At 36.6% G+C, this 15,967-nt stretch overlaps 1 protein-coding gene across 5 annotated transcripts in view; it reads left to right on the top strand.

Annotated features, from left to right (window-relative positions):
• The window catches only part of ARHGAP5 (Rho GTPase activating protein 5), an 84,635-nt gene that overhangs the window by 33,141 nt on the left and 35,527 nt on the right, over nt 1-15,967 (top strand). For 3 of the 5 annotated variants that reach the window (XM_031001767.3, XM_031001766.3, XM_031001764.3), the window contains one exon: nt 10,098-10,245. In XM_031001767.3, the coding sequence (XP_030857627.2) occupies nt 10,098-10,245 (148 nt within the window). The remainder of the gene's footprint in view (nt 1-10,097; nt 10,246-15,967) is intronic. The other 2 variants (XM_055361323.2, XM_031001768.3) reach the window with 1 other exon arrangement.

The raw sequence follows: 15,967 nt of genomic DNA, 5'->3' as shown, positions 1-15,967 counted from the left end.
TAGCGAGGTGTTTTTTCATTCATTATAACAGACTATATGTTTCTCAAGGGCCCTAAATTCCACTGGTTTTTAATATCCTTTACAGCAAACTAACATGCTATGCACATAGTATAGTAGTTTCTTCAGTTCTTACAGACTGTTGAAAGTACACCACCTTTTTTCCAAGTGAATTCACATACAGTTGGCTATTCTTCCTGTAACCTGATGATGTGAGTAATCATTATTTCATATGAATCCTGTTTAGGTTAGGATGCTTAAGCTTAGACATACCTGTCTAGTAACTCCTATAGGAATGAAGAATTAGGTAAATGAAACTGTTACCATAAATGGTATATAAGCCAATAGTACTTTGTATATTAACAGAAATCTTATGTGGTGAAGGCTTTCCTCTGGTGCCTGTTTTTAGTTGTTTGCTTCTGTCAATGTTTACTGAGTATCTACCATGTGCTATATATATTGTGCCAGTTACAGGAACCAAAAGGAAATGTGACCAGATTTTAAATAGTATTTTGGAAGTTGTACCAATAGGGCTTGTGATATGTTTGCTGTGGAGAGTAAAGGAAAAGAGGAAACCAAGGTTGACTCCTAGGTTTATGGTTTGAGCAGTTGGGTAGATTTACTAAGATAGCAAAGACTAAGGGTGAAAGGATTCAGACTAGAAAGAATAAAGACAACTGCTTTTTATGTTTAAAATATCTGTGTTGACAAATGAGTAGAAGTGTCCAAGTCTAAAAATTAGATGTATGAGTCTGGTACTCAGAGGAAGAGTTATCAGGATGTATAAAGGATTTAAAGTTTTGGGATTAGATAAATTCACATAAGGGCAGAGTACAGCTAGAGAAGAAGGGAGAACTCACAACTGAGTTTGGGTAGAAGAGTTGTTGGTAGATGAAACTGAAAGGAAATCCTTAGTGGGAAAAGAGAAAAGCTAGTGAAGAGTATGATATGGGAGCCAACAGATCAAGTGTTTAAGGAGGAAGTTCAAGAAAGAATGTTGCTGAGAGATCAAGGATGAAGAAAAAAGTTTCTTATTCATTTGGTAGTATCTGGTCTTGACAAGCAGTTTAAGGGAATGGTAGGGAAAGCCAGATGGAAGTGGGTTGAACAGTTACTGGAATGGGAAAAGTAGAGACAATGGATGTAGATGACATTCAAGAAGTTTCGCTGTGAAAGGGAGCAAGAATTGGGGCAGTAACTAGAAGGCAATGTGGGATCAAAGGAGGATTTTTGTGTTTGTTTTTAAAGATGAGAGAGATTGGAGAGTATTTATATGTTCATAAGAATGACCCAGGAGAGGGACAAATTGATGCTATAGGAGAAAAGTGATGGGGAATAGGAGTGATTCTGAAGGAGAAGAAAGAGAGGAAGGAGAATCAGGATTTAGGTGATGTGTAATCCTGTGATCAGGATTTAGGTACTGCAGTTATTATAGAGGGAAAAGATGAAATAGAGTAGGGTTATAGTTAGATTGGTCCTGGCAATAATATGAGGGAGTTCCTATTTTTTCTGCTTCTCAATTAAATGTGATTTCAGGCCATTAGGAAGGGAGAGGAAGGTAGGTAGTGCCTGTATTACTTGGGTTTTTTAAATTTCAGAATATGCTGGGATATGTGGAGAGTCTCAAGTATGAGACAGTATATAGGGACCAGAGGAAACTCAGGTTGAAAGTCATTGGAGTAAAATATGATTTCAGATCTTTTTCCTTTTTGGAAAGAGAAGGATTAAAATTTATATAATTTTTGCTATACTTACATGAATATAAATGATGTTATAGAAATGGGATTATACTGTTTATAAGACTTAAAATTTATCTGGTGTATGTGTGAATCTATTAAAATCAACATTCAGTGCTTATTCTTAATTTGGGCATACTTGACCTGACAAAGTAAAGGAGATCCTTTAAAATTGCTGACTCTTGGTTTCCATAGAAGTTTACTTATTTCTGCTATAATTTGTTGCTGCTTGATAGATTGAATTCTAGATCATTGTCAAGTGAGTTTGCTTGTATGGTTAAAGGCTTTTTGCCTTAACAACTCCAATGTTAATACTGCTCTTTTAAAATATACATATATATTACTTAACTCTTTGGAGTCCTTTGTTTAAATGGCATGTGGTTGGTTGGGTTTACTTTTACACTAAGCCCGAGAATCTTTTTGTTGTAGTTGATCCTGTTACATTTATATTTATTTTATAAGTTTTGGCTTCCTTTTTTCTTGTTTTCTAGGTTTTTATTCTTCATTAGCAAAGAAAAAAAAGAAAAAGGAAGGAGCTGTTAATTTATGTACTTCATATTTTATCTTTAAATATATTGAACTCCTATTTCAGTTTACCATCTTTATTCCACCTCCCAAATAGTATATTATTGTACCTGTTATGCAGTAGTGTAATTATATTATCTCTCATATCTCATCCCTCCTCTCCCTTTATATAGGGTAGGTTGAGGCTTTTAGTTCTGGCCTGTTATCAGATTATTTTTACATTTTATAGCTTTACCTACAAAATTATAAATTATATTAATAGCCATACCACTGTTAATTAGAATTAGTTTTACAATATTCAATGTTCACTGTTACATTTTTCATATCATAAATTCTCCAGTGTAAGTTTTTTTTAGTTGATTTTGTATCATGTGGTTAAGATTTTTCAGGAGTTTGAAACTAGTACAATTTAAACATAATTATTGCATATTTGCAAACTTTTTAAAAAAATGTATAAGTTGCGAGTTATACATGCCTAAATGACATATTGGCTAAGAATTCTTGACACATGTTTCCCATGAACATTCCTGTAGATGAGTCTTCTGGCTTTTCCGGAGAACTCTGAGGCTGTCCTGCTTTTTTTTCCCCCCACTGTTGGTCATTTGTTTCTTCTGCCTGGATGCTTTTAAGATTCTTTGTAGCTTACCAAGTTCAGCATGATATGCCCTTAACTTGTTGATTCACTCTTATTTGTTGTTTATTTTTCCTGGTGCATAGTAAGGTCATTTAATCTACAAATTAAGCTCATTATTTTAGAAGAAACCTCAAGTATCTCTTTCTGGACCATTTGTACTAATTTATTTCATAGTGTTCCAGATGTTTGAGGTATGTTTATGAACAAAGCAGATAAAAATTCCTGCCCTTGTGTAGAGCTTAAATTGTAGCTGGGGAGATCAAAAAAAAAAAAAAAAAAGATGATACATGAGTAGTTACATAGTGTTGTGGAGAGAAAAGGCAGGGTAAGAGGAACAGAGTACTGGGGAGGGGCTGGGAAAGACAGCAGTAGGATTGCTTTTGCTTTTTTTTTTTTTTAAGAGATGGGATCTTGCTGTGTTGCCCAGGCTGGAATTTAAACCCCTAAGCTCAAGCTATCCTTCCATCTCAGCCTCCCAAGTAGCTGGGATTGGATTACAATTTTTAATAGGGTGGTCAGTGTAGGCCTCATTGAGAAGGTAAAGGGAACGGCCACTACAAAAGTGCTAAGGCAGGAGCATTCCTGGCATATTAAAATAGCAAGGAAACCATGTGACTTGAGGAAGGCGTAAATGATGAGGGAAATTAGGTCAAAATGTAAAGGAGCGGAGTCCAAGGCATGCAGATAGTACATGTCTATTCAAGGAGCCAACATTCTAGCTCTCTGTAGAGAATGGCCTGTAGGGAATGATGGTAGAAGCAGGGGCTATTAAGCAGGTGATGCAGTAATCCATATATGTGAAATGATGATAGCTTTATGGGCCAGGGAGTTAACAATGAAGATGGTAAAAAGTAAGTAGATTCTGTATCTATCCATTTGCTTAACAGTTGGAAGTAGGGTATGAGAGAAAAAGGAGATCGAGGATGACTCCAAGATTTGTATTCCAAGCAACTGAAAGGATAGAATTCCCAAAAACAGATGGAGAAGGCTACAGATAGATTACATTTTAAGGAAAGCATGAGAGGTTTTTCTTAGACTTTAAACTGATGTTGTTAGGGTGTTTTACATTAGGCTTCAGGAGAAAGAGCTGCGCTGGAAGTAATAATTTAGCTTATCAGCATATAGATGATGTTACCGAGAGGGTGAGTATAGATGGAAAAAAGAAGACAATCAGAGCCTGGGGCTGTGGCTCAACCTGTAATTCCAGCACTTTGGGGGACCAAGGCAGGAGAATTAAGGCCAAGGTGTTCAAGGCTACAGTGAACTACAATCGTGCCACTGCACTACAGCTTGAGTACAGAGCAAGATGCTGTCTCAAATAACAGCAGCAAAAGACAGAGACTGATTAGGATATTCACAACATTACAGTGTTGATCAGGAGGGACCAGAAAAGGAGACTAAAAAGGGGAGAGCGAGTAAGATAACAGGGGTGGTCTCTTTAGAAGTCCAGTGAAGAGACTGACTGCTGAAAAGTCAAGATGAGAACTGAGAACTAATTATAGAAAACAGTCTTTGGTGACCTTAATAAGAGCAGATTGATTTAGTGGAGTTTCGAGGGTGATAACTAATTTGAGTGCATTTAGGAATGAATGGAAGGAGAGGAATTGGCGACATCTTCTATAGATTACTTGTATATAGTTTGTCTGCAAAAGGGAGTAGAAGATTGAGACTTCTTTTTTAAATGAGAGCAAAACCCAGTGTTTTGTGGTGTGTATAATAAGAATGATATAGCAGGAAAAGGAACTCTCTGATGGTCTTTCCCATTTTATTTTGATCTTTTCAATTATATTGAATCTTTTATTTGCTACTTCTAAGCAGGTTTTTGTTTCTGTGATGAGTTTTTTCTTTCAGTTTCTTTACATTTCATCTCCTGTTGTCACGCTTCTTTGATTTTTTTTTTTTTTTTTTTTTTTTTTTTGACAGAGTCTCGCTCTATCGCTAGGCTGGAGTGCAGTGGCACGATCTCAGCTCACTGTAACCTCCTGGGTTCAAGCGATTCTCCTGCCTCAGACTACAGGCTCATGCCACCATGCCCAGCTGATTTTTGTATTTTTAGTAGAGGTGGTGTTTCACCATGTTGGCCAGGATGGTCTCGATCTCCTGACATTGCGATCCACCCGTTTCGGCCTCCCAAAGTTCTGGGATTGCAGGCGTGAGCCACCACGCCTGGCCTCTTTGATTTTTTTAATTTCAAGAATCACAAGTAAGAAAATAGAGATCCAGTTTTCTTGTTTCCACAACTGGTTCTTTGAGAGCCTAGTAAACTGCATTTCGCTGCTCAAGTTTTGTTCAATTTTTGGTTACTGGTGAAGCATTTGAGGTGTTTGATTTTTTAAAAATGTTACTGTAGTATTTATTTGAAGATGTTGCTGAGGTGACCCTTTGTGTTGCTGGTATTACTGAAGTAGGAAGAGCAGTTTCTGGAAAGGGCTGTTTTCTTCTTCCTAGTCATGTTTACGTATACAAATGAGAGTTTTTAATATGTTGGACACTTAAAAAGAGATGTAATTGCTGAATGGAATGTTTGTTTTACTGTGATGTGCTTTTGCAGATAAGAAATTCGCTTAAGTGGCTAGAAAAAAGACGGCATTTGCATTTAAGTAGAAGTTCAGATATGAATGAATGTAGTAATGAATCAAAAATTGGATTTTCGGTCGGGCGCAGTGGCTCACGCCTATAATCCCAGCACTTTGGGAGGCTGAGGCGGGCAGATTACGAGGTCAGAAGATCGAGACCATCCTGGCTAACATGGTGAAACCCTGTCTCTACTAAAAATACAAAAAATTAGCCGGGCATGGTGGCAGGGCTTGTAGTCCCAGCTACTCAGGAGGCTGAAGCAGGAGAGTGGTGTGAACCTGGGAGGCGGAGCTTGCAGTGAGCCGAGATGGCACCACTGCACTCCACCCTGGGCGATAGAACAAGACTCTGCCTCAAAAAAAAAAAAAAATTGGATTTTCATACTTCAGAATTTGTTTTCCACTGGCCCAATTATTTTATTAGAGGTACCATTTCTAACTAAAGGTTTGTCAAAAACTAGATATAAACAATAAAATACCATGCTACTAATTTTTATCTTATATTTCAGAACTTTGATGGCATTTTATAGCAATTGTAATCATCTAGTCTTAGTTTATGAAATAGGTTTCTAGTTACAGAAATCATTTTGAGTTGTTACAAGTTTATAGCTACACATCAGGAACTCTCAACCAAAGGGTGCTAATCAGAATTTTGTGGAGAGTTTTTCAAAAGTCACATGTTTTAAAAGAGCACCTTGAAGTGTAAATGATTAAGAACTATCACTTACAGAAAAAAGGAATCGTATACATTTTTGTTCATCACAAAAGCTACTATAGGAGTGTGTAATCCAAAACTTTATTTTTCTGCATAGAATTTTCCTTTGTAGCAGCGTCATTAATTAGTGGAAAAATTAGAAGTCACATAGGCTCCCCTCCCCTTGTTATACGTATGGATTATAATTTGACTGTCAGAGCAGTTCTTTATTTCTAAAGTATCCCTTTTGAATTGGTCAGAAGTTCCTTATATAAGCTACTTAGCCTTTCATTACATTAGATTGCTAGCTCTGAATCTTGGTGTAACTGCAGATTTAAATAATTTGCCCTTATAACTTTCTGGACCTTGGGACATATTTACTGGCATAAGCCAGAGAATCTATAATTTTGCTTTCCTGTCACAACCCCCAATTTTATTTTAATTAAGTATTCAGGGCTGTCTGGATAAGGTTGAGACTTCACTTTTTCCTCTTTCCTGTGACCCCACAGATAGGGATAGAATTATTTCAGAATCATTGGAAAGTTTAAATTGACTCCTAAATGCTAGTACTAAGAAAAGGAGTTAAGAGGTGATTTGGAACATTTAGAGTTGGCTAGCTAGTTTGTTTTTCTTAAAACTTTATATTCCTCAGATGGTATTACAGACTGTTAAGATCCCTTCCTTCCTGTTGTTCCCACCATAGTCTAGGCATTGCCATTTTCATTAATCTACCTAAGTGTAGGCCAGGCGCAGTGACTCACGCCTGTAAACACCCAGCACTTTGGGAGGCCGAGGCGGGCAGATCACGAGGTCAGGAGATCGAGACCATCCTGGCTAACACGGTGAAACCCCATCTCTACTAAAAATAAAAAAAATTAGCTGGGCGTGGTGGCACACGCCTGTAGTCCCAGCTACTCCGGAGGCTGAGGCAGGAGAATGGCGTGAACCCAGGAGGCAGAGCTTGCAGTGAGCTGAGATCACACCACTGCACTCCAGCCTGGGCCACAGAGCTAGACTCTGTCTCAAAAAAAAAAATCTACCTAAGTGTAATCTCTTTTACCACTGCATTTATCTCCAAACAGAAAACATCTGCTTCAGTTTTCATTTTTCTAATCAAATGATAATATAGCTAATAGTTGGTAGGCTGCAATGCACCTTTGTGTTCCTGAGAAAGAAAAGAACTCAGCCACTGTACCCTTGCCTCAATTTTGAGGTTATAGTCTCTTCATTTCCACTTCCTTGCACACTGTTCTGTTTTGGTGGTGGTCGAAGTGGAGGGATCATTTAAGGAATAAGGATCCACACCACTTGACTTGCACTTGGCTTGCTGAGTTAGGTCTTGAGCCATAAACAGACACTCCAATGCCCCCTTGATAACATTCCAGACACCTAGTTGTGTTTGGTTTAATCTGCACTTAACAGAGTTGCATATGATCTGCATCACCAGAGAATGATGGTATAAGAGGATTTAGAAGTTAGGTTTCATGAGCTCTGAGAGTTTGCTGGATGGAGTGACCTGAAATTGAAAGAATTTAATTAAGTATTTAAGATATTTAAGATACTCAGAGACTCAGAAGAATACGTTGAAGTATGCATTCAAAAGACAGACTTCCAGAAATAATGAGAAACTAAGATGAAGACCATTGTTTTCAGGCATTGAAAGCCCTGCCTGTGCGCCTTCCCCTGCCCACACATATACATTTTTCTGATTAAAAATGATACATTTTTGTCCAATTTGAAAACCAGTACGACAAATATGACAAATATTAATGGATTTGTGATTTATGCCAGAGAAAATAAAAATGTGTAGATTAAACTGAAAAACCAACAAGGGCTGTCAATAAAAGTGGCCTAATATCCTCTGAATTTCTGAAAACTTGCCCATCTTTGTATACTTCAGAAACTCTCAATGGGATGTGCACAGTAGAGTCATCTGTAGGAATCGTTGCTATACCCTGCTCTAGAGAGTGAATCAGAATCTCCTCAGTAGTTTGATTCCCAAAAATACTTCCTTAAGTTTTTGAGATATTAATTCTTTGGCTAAGAATCATTTTCCCTCTAATGCTACATTGAAGTTAAACTGTGAAAATTCTTACTTAATTTTGTCTTTTTACTATCCTGAAAATGTTTTGTACATTACTTATGAATGTTATCCTAACATTTAAGTAAGCATCTGGCCGGGAGCGGTGGCTCACGCCTGTAATACCAGCACTTTGGGAGGCCAAGGCGGGAGGATCACGAGGTCAGGAGATCGAGACTATCCTGGCCAACACAGTGAAACCACGTCTCTACTAAAAAAAATACAAAAAAATTAGCCGGGCGTGGTGGCGGGCACCAGTAGTCCCAGCTACTCAGGAGGCTGAGGCAGGAGAGTGGTGTGAACCCGGGAGGCGGAGCTTGCAGTGAGCCGAGATCGCGCCACTGCACTCCAGCCTGGGTGGCAGCCAGACTCCGTCTCAAAAAAAAAAAAAAAAAAGCATCGGCTGGGTGCTGTGGCTCATGCATGTAGTCCCAGCACTTGGGGAGGCTGAGGCAGGTGAATCATGAGGTCAGGAGTTCGAGACTAGCCTGGCCAACATGGTGAAACCCCATCTCTACTAAAAATACAAAAAAAAATTAGCTGGGCTTGGTGGTGCATGCAGTGTGGTGGCGGGCGCCTGTAGTCCCAGCTACTCGGAAGGCTGAGGCAGGAGACTTGCTTGAACCCAGGAGGCGGAGGTTGCAGTGAGCTGAGATTGCGCCACTGCTCTCCAAGCTGGGTGATAGAGCGAGACTCCGTCTAAAAAAAAAAAAATAAGCTACTGGGCGCAGTAGCTCATGCCTGTAATCCCAGCACTTTGGGAGGCTGAGGCGGGTGGATCACAAGGTCAGGAGATTGAGACTATCCTGGCTGATACGGTGAAACCCACGTCTCTACTAAAAGTACAAAAATTAGCTGGCGTGGTGGCGGGCGCCTGTAGTCCCAGCTACTCCGGAGGCTGAGGCAGGAGAATGACGTGAACCCGGGAGGCGGAGCTTGCAGTGAGCCTAGACCCTGCGCCACTGCACTCCAGCCTGGGTGAGAAAGCAAGACTCCCTCTCAAAAAATAAAAATAAAAAAAAATAAGGCCGGGAGCGGTGGCTCACACCTGTAATCCCAGCACTTTGGGAGGCAGAGGCGGGTGGATCACGAAGTCAGGAGATCGAGACCATCCTGGTTAACACGGTGAAACCCGTCTCTACTAAAAATACAAGAAAAAATTAGCCGGGCGTGGTGGTGGGCGTCTGTAGTCCCAGCTACTTGGGAGGCTGAGGCGGGAGAATGGCGTGAACCCGGGAGGCGGAGCTTGCAGTGAGCCGAGATCGCGTCACTGCAGTCCAGTCTGGGCGACAGAGTGAGACTCCATCTCAAAATAAATAAGTAAATAAAATAAAAGTAAAAAGCATCAGTAGGTAGGAAGAAAATGGAAAAATAAGGAACAAATGATGGAACTAACGGTTCATGGAGTTATGTAGCATCATTATACAATCAATAATTAGAGCTCTTACGTTCTTACAAATATAGATAGACACAGAAAACTCACTTGGACCTGCCTCAAGAGACCAAATGAAATTAATATATCACACCTAAACTGAATCAGGTATTGCTTGCCCCTAGTTTGTCCCTTGTGTTGGCATTGAAAAGTGATATTTTCTATTCTCTCCTGACCTATCAAGTCTGTTATTTTCCAAAGAGAACATTTTCTTCCAATAAGCTATTTTTTTTCTGTTCACTTATGTCTCCAATCAAGTTGCTACTTCTGGCAAAATTTATTTAGCGAGTCATATTGGTGGACATTTAGGTTGGATGTGGCTATAAAATTTTTCTTTTGATCCGAACCATGTATTTACATTGCTCATTACTATTATTTTGAAATTAATTTTAATAGTGTTAACTTAAATATGTTTTCTTATAGCAGAAAAAGAAAACTAAGAACTTCAATCCACCAACACGTAGAAATTGGGAAAGTAATTACTTTGGGATGCCCCTCCAGGATCTGGTTACAGCCGAGAAGCCCATACCACTATTTGTTGAGAAATGTGTGGAATTTATTGAAGATACAGGTAGGATAGAAGAATCATTGCAAGAGATTTGATTTTAAATTTCACTTTTGATACACCAACAGTTTGTCAAATGTTTGTGATTTGTTAATATAGTTCTCATTATTAGGATTGTTTAGTATTAACTCCATCTGATCAGGTAACCATCTGATATTTGAAAGAAGTTTTTGTTGTTGACCAGTAATGTTTTTATTGGACTTCTCTTGAAGTAATAAATGGCTAAGTTGAATACTAAAATGTTAAACTTACCTTATTCTGGAATTTAGAATAACTTTATTAAGTTATGCTATTTAGTGAAGAGATATAGTTATGGTTTGAATAGTGTGGAAGTTTTCCATATTTTTAAGTCCAATGCTGTTTACTTGCATTACCCATTTTACACATGGATTTTTCTTTTAAAACTTACAGCAATAGTTGTAAATGTGTAAAAGGCAGCTTGTTCTATTTGTGATGCTACTATTTATTCAGTTCTAGCTTGACATGGTTTATATGATTTGAGTTGTATTTTTAAAGAATGCATAGATATCCTTATTATTTTAAAAACAAGCCTGCTCTTATGTTTACTTTGCCTAATGTAATCTCAAAACTAAACAAAATAGGCAAGTTAAAGGTGGAAAATAGGGACAGAAGATTGTTGTTTTTGAGTGCATTTAAAATGAACACGAGTTAACCATGAAACCTTAGTGACTGAATGTACTACACATTTTAATGGCTTGAAAACATGAGCTAAGTCAGTTTTGGCTTTGTTACTAATGAACCCTTGATAGATAAGCATTGTTTAAAAAACAAAGTAGGATACTCTTGTTCTCGCTAAAAACTCATGCTCATTTTTCACATGCACACCTTGCCCTTCGGTTTATCAGCTAAGTTGTATATATATTGAGTTATCTATTTGGTAAGGAATGTTGCCACTTTCAGTTTTAATGAGAGGGTAGAATGTGCAGTGGCTCATGCCTGTAATGCCAGCACTTTGGGAGGCTGAGGCAGGCGGATCACAAGGTCAGGAGATCGAGACCATCCTGGCCAACATGGTGAAACCCTATCTCTACTAAAAATACAAAAATTATCTGGGCATTGTGGTTTGTGCCTGTAGTCCCAGCTACTTGGGAGGCTGAGGCAGAAGGATTGCTCGAACCCAGGAGGTGAAGGTTGCAGTGAGCCGAGATCATGCCACTGCACTCCAGCCTGGTGACAGAGTGAGACTCCATCTCAAAAAAAAAAAGAAAGAAGAAATTCCATTATCCACTAGCTTTGTAGTTGAAATGGCATGTGTCTTCTGCCTTCAGTTAATAAGTGTTAATTTATAGAGGCTACATTTGAATATGCTCTTTATCATTTATTTTTCTCTTCAGCAAATACTTGAGAAGTGTTATTAGATAAATTTCTTGTCTATATTTCTGTCCACCTTTAATGTAGCAGAAATGCAAATGTTCTTAAAATATTAGCTTCCTGCTTTGGATTTAAAGAATTCTCATTTTCTCTAGTATTATAATTAAGCCTATGGATACAACTGAACAATTAGAAAATACTTTCTTTTAGTGATTGAAAAGCAATAATAAAATTATAGATTAGTGTTTTGTACATTTATTATTTAAAATTTCTATTTCTTGAATATTTCATAGTAGTTGAGTGATTCGGTTTGAGGAAAATAAATGAATTCCAAATATAGGATAAAATGCAGGTCTAGTCCAATTCTTAAAACAACTTGAATTAGTTTAGGTCAACTCTCAGGCGATTTATATATTTAAATGCTTTGGTAGAAAGATAACATAGACAGTAGAATAGAATAAAAGATTAAACTAGTTCTTTTGTTGTCGTTGTAGTATATTGTTTGATTTTATTACTGATTTTAAAACTACTAAGCGGTTTTAGCAGAAATTCCTAATTGCCTACGAGATTGTTTGTGTCTTTTGAGAAATTCGTTCATTTCATCTAAATTTCATCAATTTACAGCTCTCAAAATGAACCGTAGCATAACCTTCTTATATTTAAGGTTCAACTTGTAAACACATTGCAGATACCCATTACTTAAAAATTGTGATATTTTGCTGTTTATAGGTCCTTAGATGTAGTGATATAAATGATCAGTAACTGTGTTGTTATAATCAGTCCTCTTATTTAAAAGACTAACCTTTCTTGAACAACCCTGAAGAAAATATTGACAGTTTTAAGAATCAGCTTTATTGATGTAATTTACATACAATAAAATTTGCTAGTTTGAATCGTACAGTATGAATTTTTATAATCTATAGTCATGTAACTGCCACCACAATCAAGATTTAAGTTATTTTCATCACCCCTAAAAGCATCTGGTGTTTTATTATTAAGTATAATGTTAGCTGTTGGATTTTTGTAGATGAACTTTATCTGGTTGAGAAAGTACTCTAACATTCCTAGTTTGCTGAGTTTTTATACAAAATAGGTGTTGATTTTGTCACATGGTTTTCTGCATCTGTTGAGGTTATCTTATGATTGTTTTTTGCTGTGGATGGTGAATTACATTGATTTTTCACATGTTAAACTAACCTTACATCTCTGGGATAAATACCACTTGGTCATGTTTTATCCTTTTTATGTATTGCTGGATTCATTTTCTAAAATGTTAAGGATTTTTGCATCCCGAAGGATTTTAGTCTGTAGTTTTCTTTTCTTGCAATGTCTTTGTTTGGTTGGTATCAGAGTGAAAAGCTGGCATCATAGATGAAGTTTATTTTCTGGAAGAGTTTATATAGAATTGGTAATATTTCTTTCTTTAATTTTAGTAGAATTCATCAGTGAAGTGATTTTGACCTGGAATTTGTTTGTGAGGAGGTTTTTAATTTAAGTTTCTTTAGTAGATATAGGGCTATTGAGATTTTTTATTTCTTCTGGAGTAAGCATTGGTTGTTTGTGCGTTTTGAGGAATTCATTCATTTCATCTAAATTGACAAGGTTTTTAATAAAATTCCTTATTATCCTTTTAGTGCCTTCTAGCATCTGTAGTGACGTCTTTCTTCCCTGATATTACTAAATTGTGTCTTTTTTGTTGTGGTTGAAGTTTATCAATTTTATTGATCACTTCAAAGGACCAGCTTTTGCTTTTATTGATTTTCCTTTTTTTTTCCACTTTTTAATTTATTGAATTCTACTTGTTTCTTTCTTCTTTGGTTTTTCTGAAGTTTCTTAAAATAGAAATCTAGATTACTGTGTTAGACCAGTTTTCTTTTCTAGTGTAAATATTTAATGGTCCAGATTTTCCTCTAAGCATTGTTTTAGCTGTATTCCATATAGATATGTTGTGTTCCATTTTTGTTTAATTCAAAATACTTTGTAATTTCCTTTTTTTTTAAAATTAACTCATCGGTTATTAGATTTCTAAATATTTGGTGGTTTTCCACATCTTTTTTGTTCATTTCTAGTTTAATTATTTTGCATTTGAAAAACAAGGAGTTTGATTCCAGGTTAAGTTTATTGAAGAGTTTAATGAGACCTTGAACTGAATGTTTATTGTAGTGTGAAGGGTTCTATAAATGTCAGATCAAATTCTTTGAGTGTGTTGGTCAAGTCCTGTATGTCCTATTTTATATCCTATTTTTCTTGTTTAACTTTTGTAAAATTAAAGAATACTGTTGAAATCTGCAATCATGATTGTAGATTGTGTGTTTCTCCTTTCAGTTCTATTAGTTTTTACATCATGTATTTTGAAGATCTTTTAATTTCATACACATTTAGGATTATGTCTTTTTTTTTTTTTTTGGAGACAGGGTTCTCTCTCTAACACCCAGGCTGAAGTGCAGAGGTGTAACCTCAGCTAGTTGCAGCCTCCACCTCCCCGGCTCAGGCAATCCTCCCACCTCAGCCTCCCAAATAGCTGGGACTGCCACCACACCCAGCCACCTTTTTTGGTTTTGGTAGAAACAGGGTTTTGCCATTTTCCCCAGCCTGGTCTCAAACTCCTGAGCTCAAGCAATCTTCCCACCTAAGTCCCCCAAAGTGCTGGGATTATAGGTGTGAGCCACCGTGCTTGGCCAGGATTGTCTTACGAACTGACGTATTATCATTATAAAGCATTTCTTTTTATGCTTTGTCGTATTCTTTGTTCTGAAGCCTACTTTGCCTAGTATTAATATAGCCAATGTTTTTTCCTTTGAGTAGTGTTTGTGATATATCTTTTTCTTTACTTATGCTTTTATGTATCTTCATTTCTAATGTGGTATACATCTTTATAGATTACCTTCAAGTGATATACCACTTCAATGTGTTTTATAAGAACCTTAGAACAGTATACTTCCCTCATGCCTTGTTCTGTTGTTATATATTTTAAATCTGTAATGTTTTAAAATCACCATACATGTTTATAATTTTTGCTTTAAACAGATTGTTGTCCTTGTTTTTGAAAGATATTTTCTTAGATTAGAATTCTCTTTTATGTAATAGCTTTATTGAAATATAATTCACTTTATACAATACACCCATTTAAAGTGTACAGTTTATTCACAGAGTTGTACCAGCATCACCGCAATCAATTTTAGAACATTTTCATCATCCCAAGAAGAAATACTATACTGATTAAGCAATCACTTTCTATTCCCCACTCTCACCCCCCCATCAACTTTCTGCCTATTCCTGGATATTTCATATAAATTGAATAATATATAATGTGGTCTTTTGTGATTGGCTTCTTTCATTTAACATAGTTTTCAAGTTATTCATGTTGTATCACCTATCAGTACTTAATTTCTTTTTATTGCTGAATAATTTTACATTGATGGACACTTGGTTTGTTTCTACTTTTTAACTCTTGTGAAGAGTGCTGCTGTGAACATTACTGTCAGAGTTTGTGTGTGGACATATGTTTTCACCTCTTGGGTATATACTTAGAGTGGAATTGTTGGATCTGTGTTTAGCCTTTTAAGGAACTACCAGACTCTTTCAAAGAGGTGGCACCACTTGACATTCCCATCAGCAGTGTGAGTTCCAATTTCTCCACATTTTGCCAATGTTTATTTTTCTTTTTGATTATAGTCATATAAGTGGTAATGTGAAATGTATCTCATATGATTTTGATTTGCATTTCCCTGATGACTAATGATGCAGAACATCTTTTTAAGTGCTTTATTGGCTTTTTGTACATATCTTTGAAGAAATATCTATTCAGATCCTTTGCCCACTTTTTAGTTGGATTGTTTGTCTTACTGTTGAGTTTAAGGGCTCTTTGTATATTTTGGATACAAATTGTTTTCAAATATGATTTGCTAAAATATTCCCCATTCTGTGGGTCATTTTTTACAACTTCTTGATGATATGCTTTGAAGCATAAAGTTTTCAATTTTGATGAAGAACATTTTATCTGTTTCTAAAATTTTGTCACTGTGTGCATGGTGTCATGTCTAAGGTTTTTGCCTAATCCGAGGTCACAAAGATTTATTCCATTTATCTTCCAAGAGTTTTACAGTTTTAGCACATACATTTAGGTCTGTGATCCATTTTGACTTAATTTTTGTGTGTGGTTTAAGGAAAGGTTCCAGCTTGATTCTTTTGCATGTGGATATCCATTATATAAGCACTATTTATTAAAAAGACTATTCTACTGAATTGCCTTGGCACAGTTGTTCAAAATCAGTTGACCATAAATGTGAAGGTTTATTTCTGGACTCATATTCTATTGATCTATATGTCTGTCCATACATGATATTATCTGTCTGTTTTCATTATTGTTTTGTAGTAAGTTTTGAAATCAAGAAGT

Source organism: Gorilla gorilla, chromosome 15 (assembly GCF_029281585.2).
Source record: "Gorilla gorilla gorilla isolate KB3781 chromosome 15, NHGRI_mGorGor1-v2.1_pri, whole genome shotgun sequence".
NCBI classification, from domain to species: domain Eukaryota; kingdom Metazoa; phylum Chordata; class Mammalia; order Primates; family Hominidae; genus Gorilla; species Gorilla gorilla.
The sequence above is the reverse complement of the archived record's forward strand: the minus strand, read 5'-3'. Positions and strand labels throughout refer to the sequence as shown.